Source organism: Gallus gallus, chromosome 14, assembly GCF_016699485.2.
Source record: "Gallus gallus isolate bGalGal1 chromosome 14, bGalGal1.mat.broiler.GRCg7b, whole genome shotgun sequence".
NCBI classification, from domain to species: Eukaryota; Metazoa; Chordata; class Aves; order Galliformes; family Phasianidae; genus Gallus; species Gallus gallus.
The window spans coordinates 4,561,922-4,586,985 of record NC_052545.1 but is presented as its reverse complement, the minus strand read 5'-3'; the positions used below and the strand labels follow the sequence as shown (position 1 = coordinate 4,586,985).

General features: G+C 46.3%; 1 protein-coding gene and 1 long non-coding RNA gene across 13 annotated transcripts in view; both read right to left on the bottom strand.

Annotated features, from left to right (window-relative positions):
• Positions 1–19,364, bottom strand: part of USP22 (ubiquitin specific peptidase 22) — an 87,915-nt gene extending 68,551 nt beyond the window's left edge. For 4 of the 12 annotated variants that reach the window (XM_025155364.3, XM_015294382.4, XM_015294380.4 and 1 more), the window contains exon 1: positions 19,143–19,364. In XM_025155364.3, the coding sequence (XP_025011132.1) occupies positions 19,143–19,268 (126 nt within the window). In that variant the 5' untranslated portion in view covers positions 19,269–19,364. Of the gene's footprint in view, positions 1–496; positions 577–5,098; positions 5,316–15,750; positions 18,560–19,142 lie in introns of those variants that run through there. The other 8 variants (XM_414805.8, XM_046901043.1, XM_046901041.1 and 5 more) reach the window with 6 other exon arrangements.
• A 4,593-nt stretch (positions 19,365–23,957) lies between these two features.
• On the bottom strand, positions 23,958–24,988 carry LOC416500. The gene is made up of 2 exons (XR_005839802.2): positions 24,880–24,988; positions 23,958–24,199 (listed from the first exon to the last, which is right to left on the bottom strand). It is a non-coding gene; the product is annotated as an uncharacterized LOC416500 (long non-coding RNA).
• Between the last annotated feature and the right edge of the window lie 76 nt (positions 24,989–25,064).

Sequence of the window (25,064 nt, the reverse complement as noted above, 5' to 3'; positions counted from 1 at the left end):
ATTATTATAACCAGAAAGGATTTGCAAACATTACTGGCCAGTCAGCTGCAACACCTTGAAATACAGATTTGCTACGTTTGATAAATATTCAGAACACAGCCCATCTCCACCAACCATTACACTGCACTTTCAGCATAAAACAAGGTTTTGGAGAATTTACAACAAATCCTCCATTATCTCAGCCACAAATCAACTACAGAATCGCGTCCTTTCATATTTTCCAAACTGGTCAAACTTTGCCACTAAACAGTCAACACACAAATGAAGATTTCCCAAACAAAGTTGATTGAAACAACCAGGGAAGAGGCCTGGCAAATCTGTGCCCTCCTTTATTCGTCTTTCTGAGGCACAGTGTTGGAAGAGGCAGAGAACAGCATCCTACCAAGCACAGCAATGTGAGAAGCGACCACAACTCTGATTGTTCTGAAAGGGACTCTCAGGGCACAGGCAGTGCAGTGGTGCACGCGTTCACAAACACACTACCAGCTCTATTCACCTTGTGTTGAGGCAGTTTCATCTTTCCATCTTTACAGCAAAAGAAGATACTCTCTCTTCATGGGCAGCTAGACTCTGCTTCTACCGAGGAAAAACAAAGTCAGAAACAGCAGCTATTTCAGTGGACAGCAGTTCTGTATTCAGAAGGATTACGCAGCTCTTATGCTGGCAAACACTTTCTTCAAGGGGAAAAGAAATTCAGAGTAACCATTAATATTGCACAGTTAATAATAATAATAATAGGTTCCTCTTTAAACCAAAGAAAAGAAGACAGAACACCAACAGCCACATACATCCAAAGAAATGAGCACAGAAAGATAAAGGGAAAAATAGTCCTGCATGAGGCCTGAGCACACTGCTCTGACAAAGCGTGGACAACCATGGATGTCTGTCAATTAACCTCTGAATTAGTGAACACGATCCTTAAGAGGCAGAGAAAGAGGATTCTGTATTATGCTGGATACACAAATCATAAGTATCTTGTATTACGATTCTCAGCTTCTCCTTCCCAAGGTTAAGCAAATTACCATTGACTCTATTATCACGTTACTGTTGTTGGACTCTTTTTTTATATACACATACACCATTGTTTGACCATACACACATAAGCCAAACAAAGATGTACAGCCACACAAAAACGAAATTAACCGAAGGCAAAAATCCATCACAGTGATATTTTAATTTAGACTTAAAAAAGAAATAAAAAAAAAAACTTGGAAATATTTCTATCAGCTGAAACGCCTGATCTGCAACCAGCAGCAGCACCAGCAAAAGGAATAAACACGTGTTCTTAAGGCTTCTAAACACCAAAACATTTTCTCATCACACAGTTCTGCTCTCTGTTGATAAGAGATAAAGTTCTCTAGCACTCCTCCGTGAGACTGGTACTGAAATGAGAAATAGTTTCTGAAGTCATTTACAGGAATTATCTGCATTTTCAGTAAAACAGCCTCGATGAAGTTGCTGTATGGGCAACACTGACCCAGCTCAGAGTCAGAAACACCAACACAATGCTGGGCGCTGCCCCATAGATGAGAGCTGGGCAAAGAAGGTTAACGAAGCACAGCCTCAGAACAAAGCAGCCACACTCAGCAAACAGCAGCTGCTAGCAAAATTAATAACATTAATGCTTTGTTCTTTCATCAGACATGAATTACAATTACAATTTCATTGCTCCATATTTTGATCAAATATACCCTGGTGTACTTTGCCACAAATCTACACTTCAAAATCAATGGAGTAATTAGAAAAAAAAGCCATAGAAAATTAGTACATTGAGCAGTATTTCCATAATTTCTCATCAGAAGTGATATACAGACATTAGATACCATGAGCACTGCTTTTGAGGGAAGTAAAAATATATTCATTTGGTTTTTCCAATTAAAAAAAAAGTTGCTTCCCAGGAGTAAACATGCAGAGAAGCAAAAAACCAAAGCAGGTTGGTGGCAGCAGATCTGACCCACTGCCACAGCCACAGTGACACCACCACCAAGGAAAATGAAGGTCCATCCATGAGAAAGATCTGTGTTCACACAAACAGGAGGCTAAGTCTACACAATAATTGCTCCTGACATAATTACATCCTCTGGGGAAAGGAAACTTGGCCAAGAGTGCCTGCACCAAGGACTCCTGCTGAGAACCCTGTGCAAGAACTTCTGCTACACACACAGGGCAGACAGAACCAGCTGTACCACCAGGAGCACTTCAGGCAGAATCGAGCCAAAACCATATTTCATCTTTGAGATATAAAGGCACAGTAACACCTGAACAGCACTCTGGCTTGTTCCACACTGCTTGGAAAACTGGTCATTGGAGCTACCCTCATATACCAGGGGTTCCTGAACTTCCATACTAGCACACTTCTTCCACAAACCATCGCCCTACACACACCTGAAGTTTTGCTTCCAATGTTTCCACCTTCCCACACTTTCCAGTATGGGTTATGGGTGCTTCCTTCTCCTACCATTTTCATTTCACTTACCTTGCATACAGAAACTGGGGAAAAAATATGGACTTTTTTGTTGTGTTATGCTTTATATCGATTACTTTCTAACACTGAGTTGCTGAGATGCCTGAACAGGCTAAAAGATTGATGGCATGGGTTCTGCGTGCCCTGCCTTCCCTCCTGAATGTCAGTTCTCCTCAAGATGGTTTGCTGCTATTCACAGCTTCCCCTTCCTTCAGTATGGAACTGATTTGATGCAAACTCTGAAAGTTATCGCACTGCATTCCAACAGGGAAATGTCATCAAAAGGTAGGACTCCACAAGCCCTGCCCCAAAGCTGCAAATGACTGAGGTCTGAAATCAGTCAGTTCAAGTACAAAGATTAGCCTAATGCTTCTCCTCTCCCAGCTGAGCAACTGAATTGAGAAGGGGAGGAAGAGCTAAGAAGCAATCCTTGGACATGAGGATCTGAAGTTGCATTCTCATGAGAATGAGAGAACAAAGGTATATATATCATTATTTTCTCTCCTTGTTCTTTCCCACACTATAGGAACATTAACAGTTTTCAAGAACTCTTAATCATTGCTCCCATCATACCAACAAACGTTCAGTGGCAGATGAGGTGTATGTTTTACTGTGTCCTTTACTAGTTTGTCCTTGTTTCCTAAAGGAACATGTACTCAGCAACACTATCTGCTGGTTAGGGCATTAGCTGGTATACTAATGGCTCACTAAAAACTCCAGACCCCTTCCTGAAATTAACAGAGTAGCAAAAATTTATACATGCTCAACACTGGTAAAAAGAAAATGAAGCGGCATTTGGTATTAAAAATAACCACAGTGCAATCTGTCTCATGCTAAGAACAGAGAACTCATCTTGCAGTTTGTTCTAAACAAACCCCCATCCCTGCACTCACAGAAATGGTACCCGTAATTAATTTATCATACATAACGCACGTGGCAATGCAGGTTCCACCTCAATATATCATTCACTCAGACATGGCAGTTGGGGCCAAAAATAATACAGAGAATTCAACCCCTCTCTCATTAGCCAGCTCCAAAGAGAAATGCAGGATAAAGCTGGTGGGTTCTTAAAGCCCCTGCATACTGAAAAATGTCATTTAATAAACACACAAACTACTGCATCAGGATGGGAATAACAAGGGAAAGCATGGGAGTGAAGGAGAAAAGGTGAGTTCTTACATGTTCTACCTGAGCAAAAACCTGAAATGTATTGGCATACTTCACTTAAAAGAATAGTTAAAAGCTCGATGTATGAGCAGGGGATTTTCAAGGAAACTATTACAATTGCAAATCAGCAATCTCATAAAGACGAGAGCAAAAGCATTAAATGAGATCCCATATAGATTTCTAGTTCTGATCTCTTGCTCTGTTTCTATGGTTATAAACACAGTGTTCTGTGGACAAATACATTGTCTTTATGCTTTACAGCAGGATTAGAAAAAGAATGTGAGAGCGCTGCCTCAGGCCTTCTCAAGAGTATCTCAAGTTGCTTAAGAGCTATCCCTGCCAAGTAAAGAGGTGGTTCACCCAGTTCTGGTTTTCAAGATAGTGTTTCTTACAATCTAGCAGTGCAAATAATTAAGACAAACAACGTAAAATAGGGAAGGCAGCGTGACACGTATAATATGCATGACGCTGGAACAAACCTTCCTGACCTCATTTCTGCTGGATCTTGACCTACAGGAGCGCATTCAGAATAATTCAACTTCCATAGCAACTTCTCTGAGATGTAAGAGACAATGGAGTTATCAGTGATGCAACACTTCGCCACTGCACATAATCACACTGATGCTGGAAATACACTGGGAAAAGCATCAGTGAGTTTACCTCGTACTGAACAAAGGCAAGCCTTGCTTCCCTGCTCATCAGCCAACACTGTCTGCAGGATGTTGTGGGTTCCTCTCCCTCAGAAGTTCCACACTAAGTAACCTACATTTATCAGCAGCATGAGGGCAGATCCTAAGTTGTTCTGGGTGACCTTAGATAGTGGACCAAAAAGTCACCCATTTCCCTTTTCTGAGACCTACAGCATCCCAGAAACAGAACAGCCCCTGGTGTGGACACCCCTAGAATACTTGCAAGGGACAGATGTGAGCAAGTAACAATGGTAATCTACTCTGCGATCTGTGTTACAGCAGCATCTTCCAATTAGCCCAAATGACAACACAGCCTCTGTAAATTATAGCCATAAATACCAGGGGTAAGATATGTATCCTTGGGTGTTTACAGAGAAGTACAGAAGAAACATTCAAAGTGAGGTCACATTAGAAGAACTTAACCAAGCTGACGTAGTACCTTACAGGCCAGCACCAAGATATGCCAGTTACTAGCAAATAAGTAGCTCTCAAAATGCCTTTCAGAAAACTGTAAAGATGTGTGGCAGGAAAAGTTACAATTCCTCAGAATCAAACCCATCTACTCACTAGCTCATTTTTAAAGAAAATGTAAAGCTTTCACAATACCTAACTACAGCAGACCACACAACTAAAACAGCACAGAGGGTACTGTCCAATTCCCTTTTCCATTCCATCCAACCTACCTTAAAAGCCTCTTGTCCTTTTCAGCCCAAACACAAAATACAGCTACCCTCAAGGCACAACCAGAGGCATTACCCATGACCAGAAGTTCATCTACCTCTTCACTCATGCTCCACAGGAATGCATTTCACTGGAGAACAGTCTTTCTCCCCAAAGTCAGAATGGCCATAAACAGGGGGAAGGGAGGCTGACTGCAGGAGTTCTACAGCACATGGCTATGCAATAAGACTCCTGAAATAATTTTCTCTGGTGTAGCATATAGCCAACATATCTGGCAAGAAGCAACTTTAAGCATGTGTTGCTGTGACAGCACTGAATTATCACCCCAGTCTGCAGCAAGATTAACACTTTACAACCTTGGCACGAAGAGCAGCGTGCTCAGATAGTGCCAGGAGCAGCACTGTGGGATTGGACCTGAAAGGGTGAGCACGCAGAAGGAGTTAATAGCACAGAAATGCAGACATTTGCCTAAAGTGTACACAAACTGATAATTTTGAGGGAGAAAGGCAGTGTACAGCCAAAGAAAGCCACCAAGTGAAACTCCAGGTATGGAAGGAAAAAGACACTGCCTATAACAGAGGATACTCTCTAAAGAAGAGCTACAGAGGAGAAGTAACACTTAAGAGAACAGCCCAACAGACTTCTGGCTAATGCAGAAACATCTGAGCATCCAGACAAACCAACCTGACACGACTTTCACTGCTCCAAAAACTAGAGGCAATCTGTGGAGAGAAGCAATCAATGCAACGTGGAACATTTCTCACACCTACCTACAGTGTTTGTCAGACCTGTGTCCCGCAGCACCACGTGCCATTACCTGCAAGGTAGTGCAGAACAAAGCCAGCTCTGGCCTCACAGGAGGTCACAGCTCACATTATACCAAAACCAATGGCACTATGGGCTGCTGCCTGGCAGACTCGCAGCCCTCCATCCCTATTTTCCAGCTAACGGACCACAAAGAGAAGAAACCTGACAACAAATCTTCTTACTGGAAGTTTAATATAAAAAAATAAAAGGACAAGAAAGGCCATGAAGTTGAGGCAATCATGGTGCCACCTCCTTCCTGCTTGTAGCCTCATCATACTGAGACCTCCTTTAGCTTTGCAAAATTGGCAGAGCTGTAGAGACCACAGAGCAGAAGATTTTTTCCTATGAAGAGATTCCACCAAGCATCAGCTGCACCTACAGTGCAGCTTTAGTTTGCTTAGAGAACCAGAAGAAATGTAAAGTATTAACACTGATAGAATTGATTTCACAGATTAAGTGTTCTAATGCCAAGATCTTAACTTGAAGGAAACACTGAAGCCCTAGAAACTAAGCAGTATGACTCGCAGCATATGAATAGGTGAGGCTCTGGGATTTGGTGCTGATGAAAACCAGGACAAAAGGAGTCAACCTGTTAAAAAACAAAGATACTTTAATTCACAGTCAGTACAAGCTGGACACAGAATTACGCTTACAGTGACAGGAACAGCCTGATGAACATCACACGTACCTCAAGAAGACACAACAGACCTCTGAACTCTCAAATCAGAGAATGTTTCAGTGAATTGCATTATAAAATGTACCGAAAATTTTGTAAGCAAATGGTCCTAATTCACCCCCTCTCTTGCTAGGACGTTTGGATTCCCTGAGATTTGAAGCATCACCATGTAACAAGGTGGCAAGAACGTCCAGCAAAGAGGAGTAATCACTGCGCCGAAGCAGACTGTTAACTGAAGCCAGTTTGGGATAATCTGCTCTGGAAAGCAATCAGGCACACCTACAGCTCTGAATGCTGGCTTTCAATGACAAAGTCAACACTACTGGATGGGAAGACCAAAGCTCATGCAAGGGCACAGCTCTGTGCACAGTGCCCACAGGATTCATTCCTCCGGGGCAGAGCTCTACGCCTTCAGCTTCACCAGACTGCTCCAAAAGCGAGCTTGATGAAGCACCACCTCATTCACAGCTTTCATATGAACCACACTCACTGCTGCCATCTACAATCAACCACCCAAAGGAACAAAACCAATCAAGCCCCACCAATTCCAACAAAAACTTACTGCACTCTGTTTCCAACAGCAGGAGATGCTACATAAGGAGAAGATGTGAGGCAATGCTTTCTGTGACCCATCTGCTTACAACTCACTCCTCCAGCACAGTGTCACTGGAGGGGCTGGTGGAGGGCAGGGCCATCCTTGCTGGGCCCACAGTACCACCCACACCTTCCTGGAGGCTGACAGGTTGTGTTGCTTTGGTTTGTTTTTAATTCTCAAGGACTGCACATTGTTCCGAGATGAAAGCCTCTTTACATACTACTGTATTGAGTTTGTTGGCTTATTAGATCAGATACTTGAAGAAATCAGACAAAAATAAGCCTATAAGCTGTTGTTATTTTTTTTTCTCCCCATGCTGCAGGTCATAATCTTGTGTTATATCAACTATCTGTGCAGCAAATGCCATCAGAGCAAAATCCAGTCTTGACAGCTATCTTGGGCTGCTGGATTAGAAGTGTCATCTGCATTAATGAGGCAATGAGACTAATGCCTTCTGGGGCAAGAGAACAATGAAGCATCAGGTAGTTTGCATCTCTGAGCTCCACCAGAAAACATCTCCTATTTGAGCAGCCATGAGTTAATAGGATTCTTCTTCAAAGTGTTCCGCACGGTTGCTACCCTCACCTGCACTAGACTGGAGTGCAATGCACGTTTCTGCACAAAGCACATCTGCAGGTGAGGCTGCTCTGCTGCTGCTGGAAGTCTATGCTGACCTGGAGCTCGTTCCCAAGTATGAACAGAGCCACAGGGCTGAGGTGGACCAGGCCTACCCACTGCAGCACCAGCTACAGATCACACTGGTTTTCTACAGAATAACTTTCTGTGAGAACTAGAAAGTCACCTCAAAAAATGAAGTGATAAAAACTTCTGAAATCTTCCATTTTGAGCATGCTTAAAGCAGCTCAAAAAAAAAAAGTAGCAACATGAAGGGTATTTTTAAAATAAAAAAGAAAATGCATCAGTGTTAACAAATTTTCTTTTCTGGGTAGAAAATTATCTGGGTAGACAGATAGCAATATTTTTCAGTAGTGGAGGAAAAAGCAGGCAGTATTATAGTAGCTCAACATTAAGTTATTGATCTGATTGGCTGCACAAGCTCCAGAATGCAGCAGTCAGACACAGGAAGGAAGCATAAAACTAGGAAAGAAAAAGAAAGAGGTGCTAACATACTCAAAACACATCAAAAGCCAAATCTCATAGCATGCATCCCAAAAGCAGAAGCCAGGGCTCTCCCAGCCCTTCCAGGCTTTCCCAGCCCCAGAGGGACAAAGGCCGCACCAGCCCTGACCCTGCCCTGGTGGGGCTGTGGGTGCCCACATCTCTCCCCGACCCCAGGACGTATCGGGCTCTGTGGTGCTCCTGCTGCCTCCATCTGCCACAGCAGTCCCCCAGGGCTGCAGCCAGCTGGCACCATTTGGAACGGCCTTCGGGCTGCTCTAGACTGCACAAGGGAGTAGGCCAGAGGAAAGCCAGTACCATAAATAGCTAATTTACAATCCCATTATCCCATCCTCCTCAACTGTATGCAGCATGAGCGAGCCACGTGCTCTGTGACCAGATACTTTAAACAAAAATAATAATCACCATCATTATTCAAAAAAGTTAAAACATCTTAACAGGGTTTGATTATAAAGGACAATTCTGAACTTAGAGAAAGAGGGAAACAAGCGCTCATAACTTGATTACTCAGAAAAACACTATTCATTTCATTAAATTAAATGCAATGTGGAAAGTGGATTTTCTCTAATAGTCTATCACAAATTACAGGCATTCTACAGCCTCTGGTTCATTTATTTTTCACAAGGAAACTGGAGTAGGAGCAAATTATTTGCATACAGGAGAAAGTTCTCATGACTACACAACACAGAGTAGTTTCACCTCTCCGGCTCAGCTCGTTAGCAACCCACAAAAGCAACCACAACATGAAAGCTGGAAGTCAGAGAACCACAGAAGGTTGGGTTGGAAGGGATACCATAGCCCCTCCAGCCCCATCCCACCATAGGCCATCCCCACGAGCTCAGGCTGCCCAGGGCCCATCCACAGCCTCGGGCACCTCCAGAGATGGCATGCATCAGCAATCCCAGAACCCTGGGTTCTCTCCCATCATTCCTCCCCTCCAGCTACCAGCTGTGCAGCCACCCAATCAACCCCCCGCTGACACACAGCGCACTTCCAAGCCAGATGAAATATTAAGAAAAACAGGGCTTCCCCCCCCCCCCCCCCCATCTTTATCTCTTGTCCTTTTTGGTTCATGGCACACTTGCACCAGCACGGTGTGACAGCAATAACACACAGACAGGTGCTGGTGATTCCTTACACTGCTAAGGAAAGGCATACCCACAGCCAAGGTGCTGGAATTTCCCAGCTGCCAATCTTGAGCAGTAACGCACAGAAAGCTCCGAACTTCCCATCTCTTGCTCCTCCAGTGAGTCGCTGAATTACAGAAGATCCCGAGTTGGAAGGGACCCACAGGGATCATCCAGTCCAACTCCTGGCTCCACACAACACCAACCATAATCCAAACCCTGTGTCTGAGAGCACTATCCATACATTCCTCGAGTCAAACACTGCCCTGTTACTGCACATCTCTACTGTATCTGAATGCCACTTTTTCCACCCAAACCATGTGCCAATTCCTCACTAATACCCACAGATTTCACTAGTTTTTATACATTAGCTCAAGCATTTAAATTTAATTTGCTAACTTACATTTTTTCCTCCTTGCCACCATTGTTCTGTGTTCTTTTTACCACTGCTCAAAATCATTTGTTTGCATAACAGCTCCAACCCACAGGTACAACGTGCTTACAGAACTGAACTGCTTGCTTTACAACAAATTGCTGTAATACAGTCGCTCTTCAGGCTACTGCTGAACTGGAGTTTCCAGCTGAATGCTTCTCCTACAGTCAGACTTCTGCAGAACACAGCCCTTCAAGGAAGGCAAAACTCCACCTCCTGCTGCCCGAAATCTTTCAGAAAGGGCCTGAAAAAACAGCACTCCAGTTATGACACGTTCTTGGGAGCTCAGATGTATCACAATCTCTTCCTTTACATTTCCTTTTAGCTAAATACTTAACCACGTGGATGGACAAAAACATTATTTAGCACCATAAAGTGAGCTCATTACTGCTCCACGTGCATTATTCATTCTTAAACTTGGCACTATTTCACAAATACACACTGCTACTCCATGTAATTATGAACTCTGGAACCACTCCACTGCACTTTGTGATTCAGGCCCCTTCAATTAGCAAACAAGTGATGGATAGCAACTCCTCTGCATGTGCAAGTCTGAATCGATTCTGATAACTGAATCAATGCAGAAAGCTGGAAAGAGATACAGAAAAAAAAAGTGGATTTACTGGGAGCATCACAAACATTAAACATCATGAAGTCAGAAGTCACAGAATTACCACATGACAACAAAAATCATTATAAATATTAATATAAAATTCTCCTGGATGAAGTTTAAGATCAGTTTCCTCATGGAACAGCCTCACAGCGACAGAAGAAAGCCTCATTCCTCTTTACACACAGAACTCGTGGAACTACTTTTACTCCTTTGTCTGTTCTGCTCTCCACATCACTGTTAAGATCACCCCACCACCACGAGCACAAACTGCTGTCAGGAATTACCAAAGAATTAACACAACTTTTAAACATACCTAATAATTAACTGGGCGGGGGGGAATACCTACTAAGCAAGCATGACAAATCTGCAATGCATAGAAAGCAACGGCTGCGTGAGGATTTCACCCTGCTCACTAGCAGCCAAGCAGGGTAGCAATAAAGTTTAAGAACAAAATTGGGCACTACTATGAGGAGAACCCAGCACAGCAAGGCAAAGAAAAACATACAGCCTTAAGACAAATGTTGCATTTGTCACCAGAGGGCACAGGGTCACAAAAGCTCACCTAACACCGACGAGGTACTGGAATGAGTCAGCTATCTCAGCTGTCTTCACTTACAGAGCTGTCATACATCTGGTGCAAGATAAATCTTACTTTTATTTGGCAAGTTTATCCTAAAGAATGTCCTTTAAAATCTAACTTGTGTGTAGGAACACATCTGAATGCATAGGGAGGGGAGAGGAAGAATGGCTTTTTGGTTTTGGGTTTTTTGGGGGGCAGAAATGACTGTGATGCCAGCGAGTAAATGCAAAGACAAAGGTTACAGATGCTGTTTTCTCTCCCTGTGCCAACACACTGCACTAAGACAATTCACGTCTGCACTTCATAGAAAACAAAAGCAAAAGGTACACATACGCCTTGACACTAAATTCAGAAAGATAAATCTAAGTGGTCTTTTTCTGTAGGGATTTGGCCTCAGATGCACACACTGCTGAGCGAAACTGCAGTGCAATCACGACGGATGGAACACAATGTCACATCGGTGTTTGATACCCCATCAACCACGCCACCCAACTGTACCCAAACACTACTGGGCCTTCTGTGTGGCTAGGCAAAAGGAATCGTTGTTATTACTAATTTCGTAATTTTCTGAGTTATACCTATTACTTTCTAAGTGGTGAACTGACATGTGCATGAACAGGAACAATTGCCTTAACGCACAGGGCCAAGAGCTGCACCACAGTACTCCAGGCTAAAAGCATAACAAAGAAGATTTTTCTAACAATCTCTTAAGCAAAACCCAGATTAATCATCTCTACAATTTAATTCTACATAAACACATCTAGCTGAATAAATGCATAAGTGGCAACCAACCACCAGTGCACAGCAGCATGGCAGAGGAGCAGGGCTGGACATGGGGTGGCACATGTGCTCTCGTCACACTCACCATTAAGGCAGCAGCACGCTGAACCAGCTGCTTCTCACCACTGCTGGTACTGCGAGGATGTTTAATAGATTTGACATGTTTATTGCTGTCAGCATTTGTTACAGGACATCACAATTTGCCCTGGCCCCAATAGTTAAGCTAAAAGAGATACTGCATCTGCTAAATGTGTTGCAAACTACTTTCGTTTCCACGTCCACCCTTCGTGCAGTGTCACCTTGCCCAATACCCGACTTTTTCATATGATGACAGATTTAGCACACTGTGGACGTTCACAGGAGTGTTTCCCAGGGATGGGCTGGCATCACCAGCATGCTGTGCACAAGACGGACAAGCAGAGTCATGTTAATTTCAAGGTCCATTAAGCACAGGAAAGGAAGAAGGCAAAAAAAGAACTTTACCAACTTGGAAAAGCAGCAGAGAAACATGAAAAAAAATGGGAATTTTCAAGTAGTTACAAATAACTGCCAAGCTTTGAGAACACCTCGATTAATGCTGTGCACAACTAGATGGCTGCAAAAAGACCGAGTATTTGCTTTATTTCAGACACAAAAGATTGTGAGGAGACAGACTGTTTGCTAATCTGTTACCTACTGATAAAGTGAATCTCAGGTTACTTTGAGTCAACTGGTGTCTGGTAACAGCTCACTTTGCTGGTTATCAAATAGGTCTTGAAATAGATAAAAGTGAGTATTTTTCTAAAACAGGAGATACCATCACAGCAGAAGCTGCCTTAGCACTGAGGCAAACCAGGCACCACTCTGAAGCTGCTACACGGGCTGCACTAATGTGGTACCACTGTTTGGAAACGTGGTCTGAACCAAACAGAACGGAGGTTACCTCTGCAGTGACTCACTCCTACAGCATCGATTGTACTAACAGCAAATGCAGCAAAGTTCTTCTCTGAAATTAAGCAGGCTGTACATAAAGGACTGCCAAATCAATATGCAAAAGAATACAACCACCAAGACGCAGCTTTCAACCAGTCAGAATACATCTATCAGCTCCTAGAACTGCTTCTGTTACAGGAAGGTTCCCGACTCAGCCCTCTTGGGGAACATATGGCTCTCCCTGCACTCCAGGGCTGCTTGCTGACAACACAGGCCTGGCTCACACAATAAACCCTCATGTCACCACAGCCTTTCCCTCACTTAGCTCCATTGCCCATCGGTTAACCAGAGGCTGGAGATGGCTGCTCAAGGCACTTCTTGCTGTTTCCGCATCCAGAGGGGCTCTAACAAAGACAGTTCTCCTGTAACAACATATTTCTAGCAAGTCCAGCAAGAAGCATACAGGTCACCTTCAGACTGCCTTTCCTACTGTGTTGCTACAACTGATAAATAAGCAAAAAAACCCATGTATGTTTCTCCACACCTTCAGAGCTGTCACGCATCAGAAACACTTGGAGAACCAAGAATGAACTATGAACATACAGGAAGAAATAAATAATAATAATCAAGCAGTCATCAATCAAAGGAAATTTAATGAATGAGCAGCAAGAGCCCTACACCTACCCACCTACCAGGAAGCAGGAACAAGAAATCTCAGCCCCAAGTCAATCATGCAAAAATCAAGAACAACTATGGGTGGTAGGTTTAATAGGAGAAACACAAGCATTTCAACTGAGTTCATCTTTCTCTGGTTTAAAACAGATGAGCCACCACAGGGTTTACACTAGCATTTACTACAGCGGTTTTTTTTTACAAAGCAGGATCCCCAGAGGATATCCCAAAGGAAACTGAACTTTTGTTTGCTTAAAGATTCAAGAAGTTGTAAGTCAGGAGAAGCCACAAGCAGCAACTTGCACTGTCCATGTGCAGCATTCATCCACTGATTTGTTCCTCTGGTCACCAAGAGGGAAAATCCCCAAATGGAAGAAAGAGGGTGGAAGGTTCAGAAATGATTTGCAGCTCCAGTTTCACATTAGTGCTACAGATTAAGGCCTGAAACAAAAACGAGGATATCAGCTAGCCTTTGTTTGGGGTTTACAGCTTTGATGGCTTAAAATAAAGCTCAGCAGATAGTCCAACAACTCAGGCAAATCAATTCTGCCCTGCTTGCCTTCATACCATTAGCAGTCATTCTGGTTTTAGAGCTTTGAAGATTTCGGGAGGCTTGTAGCAAATAACGTCACTGACTTCAGACAAAATTAAAGAGGTGCCACAACTACCCCAAAAAAGCAATCTGGCTATCAGCAAACTTTTACTCCTGATATGACTGCAAAAGGAAATGCAAGTTTCTCCATACTGAAGTAGTCTTTGTTTCCTTTGCTCTTTTGTCTCTCCATCCATATTAAAAAGAAATAGAGAACTACTATTCATGTCAGCCTCAGTGATAGGGATCTCCATAACCTTTGTTCCAGACTGCATGTGTTGATCCGAGAGCAAGAGAGACAAATAAGTATTCTGTAAGCCCCGATGGTTCCGAACCCACAGCTCAAAAATTACTATTCATGACCTCAGAGCTCATGGCACAAGACCAATCCCCAACCTTTGGCCAAGAAAACCACCGTTTCTTTAAACAAACAGGGATGAGCACCAGTAAGAGCAAGGACCCGTTTGATAGTCTTCTCCAATGCCAAAGACATAAATGCAGCGCAACAGAAACCCACATGTGCAAACCTAATGCCTGGGTATCTCTCGTACCACAGACTGCGTCTGCACATCAAGAGGAAAGAGAGCATTACCTTCAGCAGGGTTAAGGACCTTTTCACTCCTCAGAGGTTAAGAACTACAGAAGGTTGCTCATTTATGAGACCTCCTGAACAGTGAAGACTGCAGATGATTTTGACACTCCTTATGGGCCCTCAGGGAGAGGGCAGTCCCCACAAAACACAGAAGAACATCCTTCCAGAGTGAACCATAGGTCACACGGGCAGCCAAAGTGAAGTAGGCAGATGAAAGAGAGCTTCTTGAATCCTGGACTCCTCTGTTAAATTCTCCATAGGATTTGTAATCCAGAAGTTTAGTGCATATATTATAAAGACAATTAATAAGGAAGTTTTAACTTAAGAAAGTATAAAGACAATTAATAAGGAAGTTTTAACTTAAGAAATCAAAATACTGAGTTTGAAAAGGCTGCACAACTTGGTAAGGCTCCTTAGTCATCTGTTAGCATATTGCCTAAACAACACTTCCCTGTTCCTGGACAGGTACGTGGGGCAAGTCTGCAAGGGGAAAGCAAGCACACCTCACCTGGCACTCAGCGGGAAGTCTCAGCACCAGCTCACCCTCCAAACAAAAGGTCATCTTAGCAAGAACTTAATGCATCAATGTAGACTGAACCACAAGACTTGCTACTGAAAATATGACACAGCATTTATTTGTCGAGAGATTTTTTTTCCCCCTCGAACATTAAAAAAATGAACCAAAGTAATTTCAGTTACCAGTATCTATGAATTAACTCTCCATGAATTATTAGAAGGAAGAATGCACGCGAAGTCAGAATACATGTGAATATACATGTGTACACATGTGAATGAGGAAGAGATCTACGGACAGTTCATCACCTACATACAAAAATGCTTCTTCATACCTGAGAGCATCAGTAGCTTGGAGTGTCCATGCGAACAGAGAATAATGGAAGAACAATAGAAGTTCTAAAATAGGAGGAAAGAACCTAGAACACACCCACCATCAGGGAGAGCAGAGCAGACAACCCCTGACAGCCCATTACTCTTGGATCTGCTGTCAGAAGCACAGAACAAACATTCTGACATTTCAGATAGGACCTTGTGCCTATCATGACTGCACTCACGACCACCAGATCACTCACGTCATCGAGCACCCTTTCAGAGCAGTGAGAGCAAGAACCACTCAGAACCAGGCAGAGAGCTTTCCTCCGAGGTATGTGGTCCAGCAGGACAGAACGGAACTGTAAATGCAGCAGCCCTCCAAGTGCTGAAGCCATTACTTACTGACTCCAAGACAACGATGCGTCTACACGTCCAAATGCTCTCTGATGGAGAACTGAAACTGTTCAGCACCGCAAAACCAATTTTTCTCTTCTGTAATTGTAAAGGAATAAGCAAAGTTTTTGAAGCATGACTCTACAGACAAAAAGGGAAAAGTTGATCCAAAAGGACTGGCAGTATGTCTTCTTAGCATCTTCTGTCTGGTCCATAATTCCTGCATGGAAAGTAACGGTATCATATTTACCTAAGTAACGCTACGAGAGGTCCTTAAGCATGAGGTATTTTCTGCATCAAAATAGTCAAGGTAAAGCCCGTGACCTAAGGAAGGTGATGGCAAAGCTTGTATTCATGGATTCATTCAGTGCATTATATCACAAATAAAACAAATCAAGTCACTGGTCAAAGTCCCAAAGCCAAGATGACCAACCCCAATTTTCTGCCACTTTACCTAAGTACCAAAAGCTAGTTCGAGCTCCTAATCACCATTACAAGTTCAACACCTGTTTTTCAGACTTCTTCCTCTGGCCCTTCTCCTGTTCCACTCCTCAAACAACACAACGCTCAGGTTTTGTCTTCCCTTAGGCTTTACCAGCAGCACATTTGCACTACAGCAAAGCTTTGCCTACAACAGCACGTAGCACAAGTGCTGCGCTCACCACCTTAGCCACAGCACAGGCAGAAAGCTACAGCTCAGCCCCTGGATGGAGGCAGAACAACACTTTGGAAGCTGAAATCCCACTGCAGACAGCGCTTTGGAAGCAAACATACTCCTGAAGCCTTCAGAATTCCAGTATTAACAAAGGTATGCTTGTAATTACCTCTTCCTTCTGATTGGGAATTCAAATATAGGTACAGGAAATGGCTTTCCAAATACAAACAGCACTTTGCAGCTATTTTATTAAGAACTCCTGTTGTAAAGAACGCTGAACTGAGGGCTACAGCTCGTAAAAGGTTATTCTCAGGAAAGGTACGTATTAAAAACAAATAGCAAGCAGCAAGCAGTGTCAAAATGGTCTTCCAAAGCATAATGCAGTAAGTGGTGTAAGTAAAACAGGAGCAGCGGACACTTTCTGCCCCCTGCAGTTCCTGCTGCTATCTGGATTTTTAAGACAGCCCTAGGAGGGATGGAACATTAGCAGCCCAGAGACCCAGCAATTCAACATCTGGCTCCCAAGCACCAACAGCCAAAACGTTTGGGTTTGCTTGTTGTTTTACAGCTAGGTTCATCTGAATAACAGTTAAATTAATCAATGCTTCCACTAACGATCAACTACATATTGTGAACGGTTGCTGTGCCAAATGAAGGATGCAACTGTCCCTGGGTTTTGCAACAGAGAATGAGAATCACCTCCTACCAAACCTTTATTTGACCTCATTGCTTTGATTCGAGCTAAGAATGAGAATACTCACCAAGAAATAACTGGTACCCTCACCACGTCAGGGCTGTGCTCCTAATATACACACACTGCATGTATGTACGTATAGAGACATATACGATCTTATATAAAGGACAGTGGGTTGTTTTCTGGTTATCACACTACATGCCCCAAAACAGAAAATGCTGCTATGAAGTTTGACACGTGAAATATGTATGGGATACATATGGAGAGCCAAAAGAAATTCTGCAGGGGAAGGTTTCACATCCATGGATAGAAGGCAAGCACCATAACTGCTCACATACTTCCTTCTACCTTCATGAATATAGGAATTTACCCCCAAATCCAGGTACCCAAAACACTTCCCTGTATGTGATGATTTACTCCCACGCATCTCAGGTTGGCCGAACTCAGAATCCAACTACTTTCACATTGGAAATCTGCTTAAAAACAAAAGGCATTTTTAGCGTGTATCTGGTAAAGGGATGCTTTTGATGAGATGATTTTGCAACCATCCTGTTCTGCCTTATGAGCCTGCCTGTCCAAAGAGGTAAAGCGGGAGCACAGATTGATTACAGTGAGCAATTATTTATTGCCAGCTGTTTTTTAAGCAACAATAAGTGCATCACTAGTGATAGATTTCAGAAGAAACCAAACAAACAGCAGACCAAGGCCGTAAAGGATACTTCTCATTAAAAATAATGAAAGCTCAAGCGTTCATCTTGCTGATGAATTTTGCGTTTCCTTCTCCCATGTAACACAAGCAATATTTCTCTGAGACACCTTCTGACCTCACTCTTTCTTTGCTTCTGCAGCACACGTACGCATTCCCCTCTATTTAAGCCCTCAATATCCTGTACCAGAAACCCATTTGTATGTTGACACACTGAACGTTAAATAAGACCAAATTCTGACTAGCATACTTCACGACACAGGTTTGCAGTGGGTCAGCTATGCAGAACACAACTCTGGCTGTACACTGCAGGGCTCTCAAGCAAGCGACTAACTTTGAAATCTTACTTCAAGGGGGGGGGAAAAATGGAATCACGGAAGAAAAACACCGGAAAACGGGATTCCCCGGGAACACGAAGTGCACACAGAGGGCCGCTCAGCCCTGCGGCACCCCGGTGAGGAGCGGCCCAACGCACACCTACAGCGCCCCGAGAGCTGCCCGCAGCCCAGCGGGCCGTCCCAGAGCGCGGTTCAGCCGCACTGTTTTGTTGCAGTCCCCTCCCCGGCCATTAACATCACCGCCGATAGAAATCTGCACAGTCACTTGTTAGTACGAACTAGTTGATGGCACGGAGGGCAGCGGGCGGCTCTGGCCGGGCTCCTCAGCACCGTGTGCACGCGGCCGGGCCGGGACTGCCGCACACAGGTGGGACGGTCACGTCTGCCCTCATCGCGGCGGATTCCGGCGCGGCGCTGCGCAGTGCGTGCCCCGAACGCTCACACCCCCCAGCTCGCTCCTTATCCCCCCTCCGTGCCCTGCGCCCTCAGTTCCTCCTCTTCTTCCCCCCCCCACCCCCACCAGGAATCCCATTTTGCAACCGGATGACCACCGATCTTCAAAGAAAAAAAAATACATATATATATATAGATATACGTATACAAATAAACACCAGAAATGCCCCCCTCGGCTCCCCCCCGCCTCTCCCAGCCATTGTGCCTCCTTCCCCCACCCCTCCCTGCGGCACAAAGCCCCGCCGCGGGCCGGGCCGTGCCCATCGCCCCGGGGTTCTCCCCTCCCCCCCCTCCCCCCGCAGCCTCCGCCGTGTTCCGGGAAAAGGGCTCCGCACCTCCGGGGGGCGGCGGCGGCGGCGCTGCGGAACGGCCCCGGGGAGGGGGAAGGCGGCGCGCGGGGCAGGTGGCGGCGCGCGGCCCCAGCGCCGTGCCCGTGCCGCGCCGCGGGGGCACCCACAGCCGCCTCCCACCCCCACGACCGCGTGCCGGGAACCGCGGGCCCGAGGAGAGGAGGGGAAGGGAGTGCAGGGGGGTGGATGGGGCCGCCCCCGGTACCTTGCGCTTCCTGGTCTCGGCCGAACCGCTCCACACGAAGCACTGGTAAATGGCCCTCAGGTTCTGCTTCCAGTTCTCCACCTTGAAGCCGGTCACATGGCAGCACCCGGCCGCCGGCGGACTCATGTCAGACCCCCCCACATCAATCCTCCCGCCGACGGGCCGGGCCGGCGGGCAGCGAGCCGGCCCCTTCCCCCCCTCGGCGGCGGCGGCCGCGCGGGCACGGGCGCGGGCGCGGGCACGGCACGGGGCGGCCGCGCGCCCCCCCCAGCCACCCCACCCTCCCTCCGCGCCGCCGCCGCCCTCAGGGGCTGCGGCCCCTCCTCACGCCGCCTCCCGCCGCCTCCGTTCCCGCGGGCTGCTGGGCGGGCGGCAGGCACATAGAGCCCCCGGCTCCGAACAAAGCGCGGCGGTGGCGGCGGTGGAGGCGGCGGGCGGGCAGCGCGCTCCCCTCCCTCTCTCCCTGCCTCACACACAAAGATGGGGCTCTCTCTGAGGCGAAGGAGGAGGAGGAGGCGGCGGCTGAGAGCGGCCGCTGCCGCCCCCGGAGTGGCCGCCGCTCCCTTCTACCTCATAGAAGCGGAAGGGAAAGAAGGAGGGGGGGGGGGTGGGCCTGGAAGCGGCAGCGGCGGCCTCGGTGCGAGCGGAGCGTGTGTGTGGGGAAGGGGCGAGTCTCCGCCCGCCGCCGCTCCCTCTCCCCAGCCGGCCGCCCGCTCGGCTCCTGTCTCTTTAAACCTCCCCCCCCCGCCTCCTTCGCCGTCTCCTTCCTCCTCCTCTTCTCTTCCCGCACTCCCCCCCCCCCCTCCGCCCGCCGTGTGCGATGGTCCGAGCCGCTAACTCAACCTAGCCCGCCAGGCCCGGAGTGGGACAGACCAACGGGGAAGGGGCGGTAGGTGCACCCCCGCCTCGCCGCCCGCGAGGAGGGAGCCGGAGAGGGAGGGAAGAAGCGCTGCGATTGGGTCCTTCGCCTGTCACTCCGCCGCTGAAGTGCCCGTCTTTGGCGTCTCATTGGTTTATTTCCTTTTCTCAACCCCCCCCCCCTCCTTCCACCCTTTCCCCCTAGCGTTTCCCCCTGCCGGAAAGGGGCGGGGACGGCTCTGTGGATTGACAGGGTATCCGACCAATGAAAAGAAAGGGCGGCACGTTCGCGAAGAGTGCCTCGCAGCGACTGGCCGCCTCAGCCGTCACTCTCGCTCCAAGATGTGAGCGGATTGGCGGCGGTGGGCTGCGGGGCGGTCCCGCCCAGCGACAGCCTGGGCTATGGGGGCAGCGGTGCTGTCACATCCGCTGATCCCGGCTGCTTCGGTCTTACCTCAGTGATTTCCTGAGGGGAGAGGGGCGGCGGCGGCGGCCGGGTCGCTGCCGGGGCAGAGCCACCTCCCCGCCTGGTAGAGGCCTTGCCCGGGAACGTCGGCCCCGGCTGAGGGTTGGGCGGCCACAGCGGCCTGCGCTGAGCTGAGGCGGCTCGGGGGGCAGCGCTGGGTGCAGCAGGCCGCGCTGAGGGCCGTGGGTGCTGTGCTCCCATGGGGAGCTGCCGTTCTCTCCTGATGCACCCATTGAGAACGACCGAAAGCACCCCGAAAAGTACCCCATCCCCAGAACGGGTGTTAGGGCAATGTTTCCAATAAATAGCCCTACAAGGAAACGATAAAACGGTGAAAAATACTTGAATCCGTACACAGCTCTCGTGTGCTGCACATGCTGCGGAGTTGCGTAAGGGTGGAGTGAAGCAAGAGGAGGAGATGGAATGGAGCACTGGTGAGGAGATGCAGCCCTGTGTCACACCGGGCTCTTACGCAACCCTGGCAGGGCTGTGCTGTGGGGAAGGCAGCGTTTCAGTGTTTGTACACGCTTATTTACACCCTCTTTCAGGAGCTGTACCAGGCAGATCTGTATGAGGTCCTCCCTGGCATCCAGCCCTATTGCCTCAATGTGCAGAACTCAGTAACACAAAGGTAGAACAGCCTATCTGTGGATGTAAGCCTTTTCTCATCATTTGTACGTAAACCTAAGGCTTAGTGGGAAAGAAAAGGAGATGCAGGGCTAGGGAAAGACCTAAGCTGATGCCCTCAGACTGAAGGTGCAGCAGTGTGCCTCACTGAACCGCCAGCATCGCTGTGTATGGAGACCTCCTGTAACAGAGCTATGTGCTGTGAGGCTGGAGAGGCAAACCAAGAAACAGCAGCACAGCTATAGTATTTGGGAACTAATATTTCATGATCAAATGTTCACTAATCTTACCCACAGCGTGTTCTGCTAGCAGTAAGAGGAAGGTGAGGAAGAGCATGAACACACTGCTCATGAAGAGAACAAGCCATTGTGTCAAAAGAAATAGGCACAGACACCCACCCTCTACCTCGTGAGAGCCACTCAAACATCCCTCAGCACAGAGGGAAGTTAACCTTACAGCAAGATGGAGCTAAATGAATGGGATGGGTAATTAACGTCCTAACAGCATGTTAGTATTTATTCTAATGAATCTGAGTATCTTCCAGTTAAACAAAACCCCCAATATTATTACAGTCTAAAACCAAGTAGAGGGTTATTCTTATTCTGCAACAACTTGCTATTACTGATCTGGGGCTTTTCTCCATGGCTACCACATCAAAACAGGAGATAAAGATGAAAGAGAGAATTTCTGCCTGTGAAATTTAAGTCCATCTCTCTGAAGAAACAGGATATCAAAAAGACAATGCAAGTGTTCAAAGCCTTGCAGATACTGAAATTTTCACTGAGATTCTTTGCAGCTCTTTCTTGCAAAGTCATCATGTTTACTCTATGCAAGGTGCAGCGGCGTTTGTCTTATTCAGAAATAAAAAGAATCACATCTTTATAAAGCATAATTGTTTCATTTTAAAGAAGGGAGAACACTGCAATTTGTTCTCCTCCCAGATAAATACTTCCTTTGGAACATACTATTTTTTTCTCTCTGGCCAGTTCAGGAACAATTACAACATTCAACCATTCCTGCTTCCTGAAGGCCCATGGCACACTCCCTGAGGAGCTGCTGGGGATCTGGGGAGCATTCTCAGAGATAACACACTCACAAGCACAAAATCCATCCTTAAACACACCTACTATCACCTGAGGTCCTCCATCACATCCCAAAGGCATAAATGTCAAAATGTTAAGGTTGATTCTTAGGGACATTTCCATGGGTACAGACGATGCCTTTCAAACTTAAAGGTCCCCCCAAGGTTTTTCTGGCATCTCGTTCTCCAGAAAGGGAGGGAGCTTTTGGAGCCAGAAATCTCATTTCAGGTTCACTTTGACAGTGAATCATTTTGGAACCAAAGTAGAAATGCATTCTAAAATCATGCAGAAAAAGATCAGCTCTTGATATTTTCCTGAAACCAATTCCTTACGTGAGGAGCCTGAACCAAGCTCCAGGAGGTATCGGTGTCATCAAGCCCTTTGCTTTCCATCCAGTGAAGACACCAGAATCTTTCCTGTGAAGAATAAAAATTGCATACTCTACAAATACCTCCTGATTGTGCCAGCCCATACAGTAAAGGTGGCACAGCAACAAAGCACATCAGTTCCAAAATAGGAACAGAAAATAGTTACAACATTTCGTCATGCAGTAATTTGCTAAATCAGGGCCTGCTTGCTACACACACACACGAGCTTATGAGCTTGCTGTAGTTTAATTTTCTCTTGGGCATGGCTTGGGAATGTTTCTAGAGTAAAACCTTTTGGTGCAGCAGATAGCTTGGGAAAGGATTTGCCTCTGGGGGCAGAAAACTGTTTCAGTCCCTCCCGTGTCTCTTGGAGGAATTTTTAATTCTAAAGCACTGATGATTATGCTAACTAGCGCTTACCCCCAAATGACAATGCAATATAAATGTTGGTAGTAGCTAAAACATACTGCAAACGTGCAGCAAACTCTTCCTCCAGAGAGTCGTCTGTGTTACATGATAGCTCAGCTGGGAAGATGCAGTTCCTCCACATGGGGAAGAAAAGCGACTGCATCCTCAATCCTTGTCATCCCAAGGTGGCACTTCTAGCATTAATCAATCACTGACCTCGCAACAAAACAGATTTATGTGGCCCCAGCTACAACACCTTCTCTAAAACAAAGATTTTGGTTTTGATCCAATCCATTGGTAAAAGCATCTGCCAGATTAGAGGCCTCCACCTGCCTGCATCTGAGCAGAGGGGATGGAGCAGCCGCTTCAGTCCACAGCTTCCAGTGACAGAGTCAGTTGAGCTGCACAGGTCTGGCCAGAAGGATGCTTGTCAGTCCATGGAGCACAAAGATAGGTGGATATCAATGGGCTGAGCTGACTTAACATTTCATAATCGACTCCTGAAGTTTTCCCTTGGAATCATAGCCCCCTGTATCGCTAATTTAAACCTACTGACAATACACTTGCTTGTCTTCACGATCTTTTGCAGATCTCTCCAAAGTAGTGCCTGGAATTCCAAGGATTCATGCCCCTTAGGTAAAAAACAGTCCTAGAAAAACAGAATGCCTGCACTTATTTTCCTGAGGCTCATTTGTTGGATTTCCCCTTGGCCCCATCATGGGATGAAATCTTGGCCCCAACTGAACTCAACAGGAATTTTGCCACTGACTTAAACGGAGCTCAAACGTTTTCACCTCATTCATCTCCCGGTTTCCAAGCTGCTGGAAGGTCCATTCCTAGGTTAGACAGCAACCTTTCAATCTAAACCCCCTCTCAGCTTTTGCAATCAAAGGTAAGGCTGAAGGATAACCGATCACAGAAGGACAACTGATGTGAGCTACTTTCCCTCTCTAAAAGCCCTGAGACAAGGTGGTGTTTTATTGCACAATACTCAGGCCAGGTCAGCCACAAACAGGGTCCATCTTTATTATGGCCATAAAAATAAGGCTGTCACGTTATTTGATCAGAAGATACTTTCAAAGTCTCTTCAAACAGGGAAAACCATCAGATGATGTCTGAGAGAAAGGAGACGTACAGAGAAAGGCTTCAGAAAGGGATCTGCACACTGCTGCTCCCCACCCCAAGTACTGTGGAGCTACCACGCTGCACACCTGTGTGAAAGCAGCTTCCTTCCATCCTGTTCCTCCCCTGGGAAACAAAACCAAAATCAGTCTCCACTATCTGATGAGCCTTAATTCTCAGCACTTAAATAATTAGCTTCTCAAATGTACGAAAACAACTCTCATTTTCTGGATTAATGAAGGAAGCTGGGTTCCACTGAGCAAAGCTATTATGGAGCTGCTAATGCATGGTTTCATCGCCTGCCACTAAACACAGAGCAATGTGGGCTCCGGGGAGAGTGAGAACACAAGGAGAGCAGTGCTGCAGGGTTAAAGTGGAAGGCAGCGGGGGAAGCTCTGGCAATAGAGGCAGTTGTGGTTTTATGGCAGCAGGAGGGCTGGCTTTGTTAGTGTGCCTGCTGAGCTTTATCTGGGTTTCTAATGATTACATAGAGCCCATAAGAAGACCAAGCACAGCGAGATGATACTGGGTGGACAGTTCGCTTTAGACACAGACCAATCAAAGACAGTTCCCAAAGCAGGGTAACAGAGATGGAACATGCTCAGAAGCCAAAACCTTTGGAAGCCATTTGGAACTTCTGCTCAGGTTCAGCAGCTTCAGCAGCAGAGAATGGCAAAGAGCTTTAGTGCTGCCTTTCACAGCTGGGAGGCTGCAGGGATACAGGCACACTGTTGTCCTCCATGCTCTTTTGACTCTGGAGTTCATGGGAAACTGACTGCAAAGAGTCAGTCGTTTTCGTGTCTCACCTTGCCAGGTATAGACATATAAACTCTTCAGAACAAAGTCTTGTTTATTTTATACCTCAGCCCAGGAGTGGTGATTTACTTTTTTCATAACTGGATGGAGAAGGGGCTGAAAAAAAAAAAATCAGAAAGAGCTGCTTTGCTTCGTTCTGGGAGACTTAAACCTAGACCCTATTAGATGAACAATT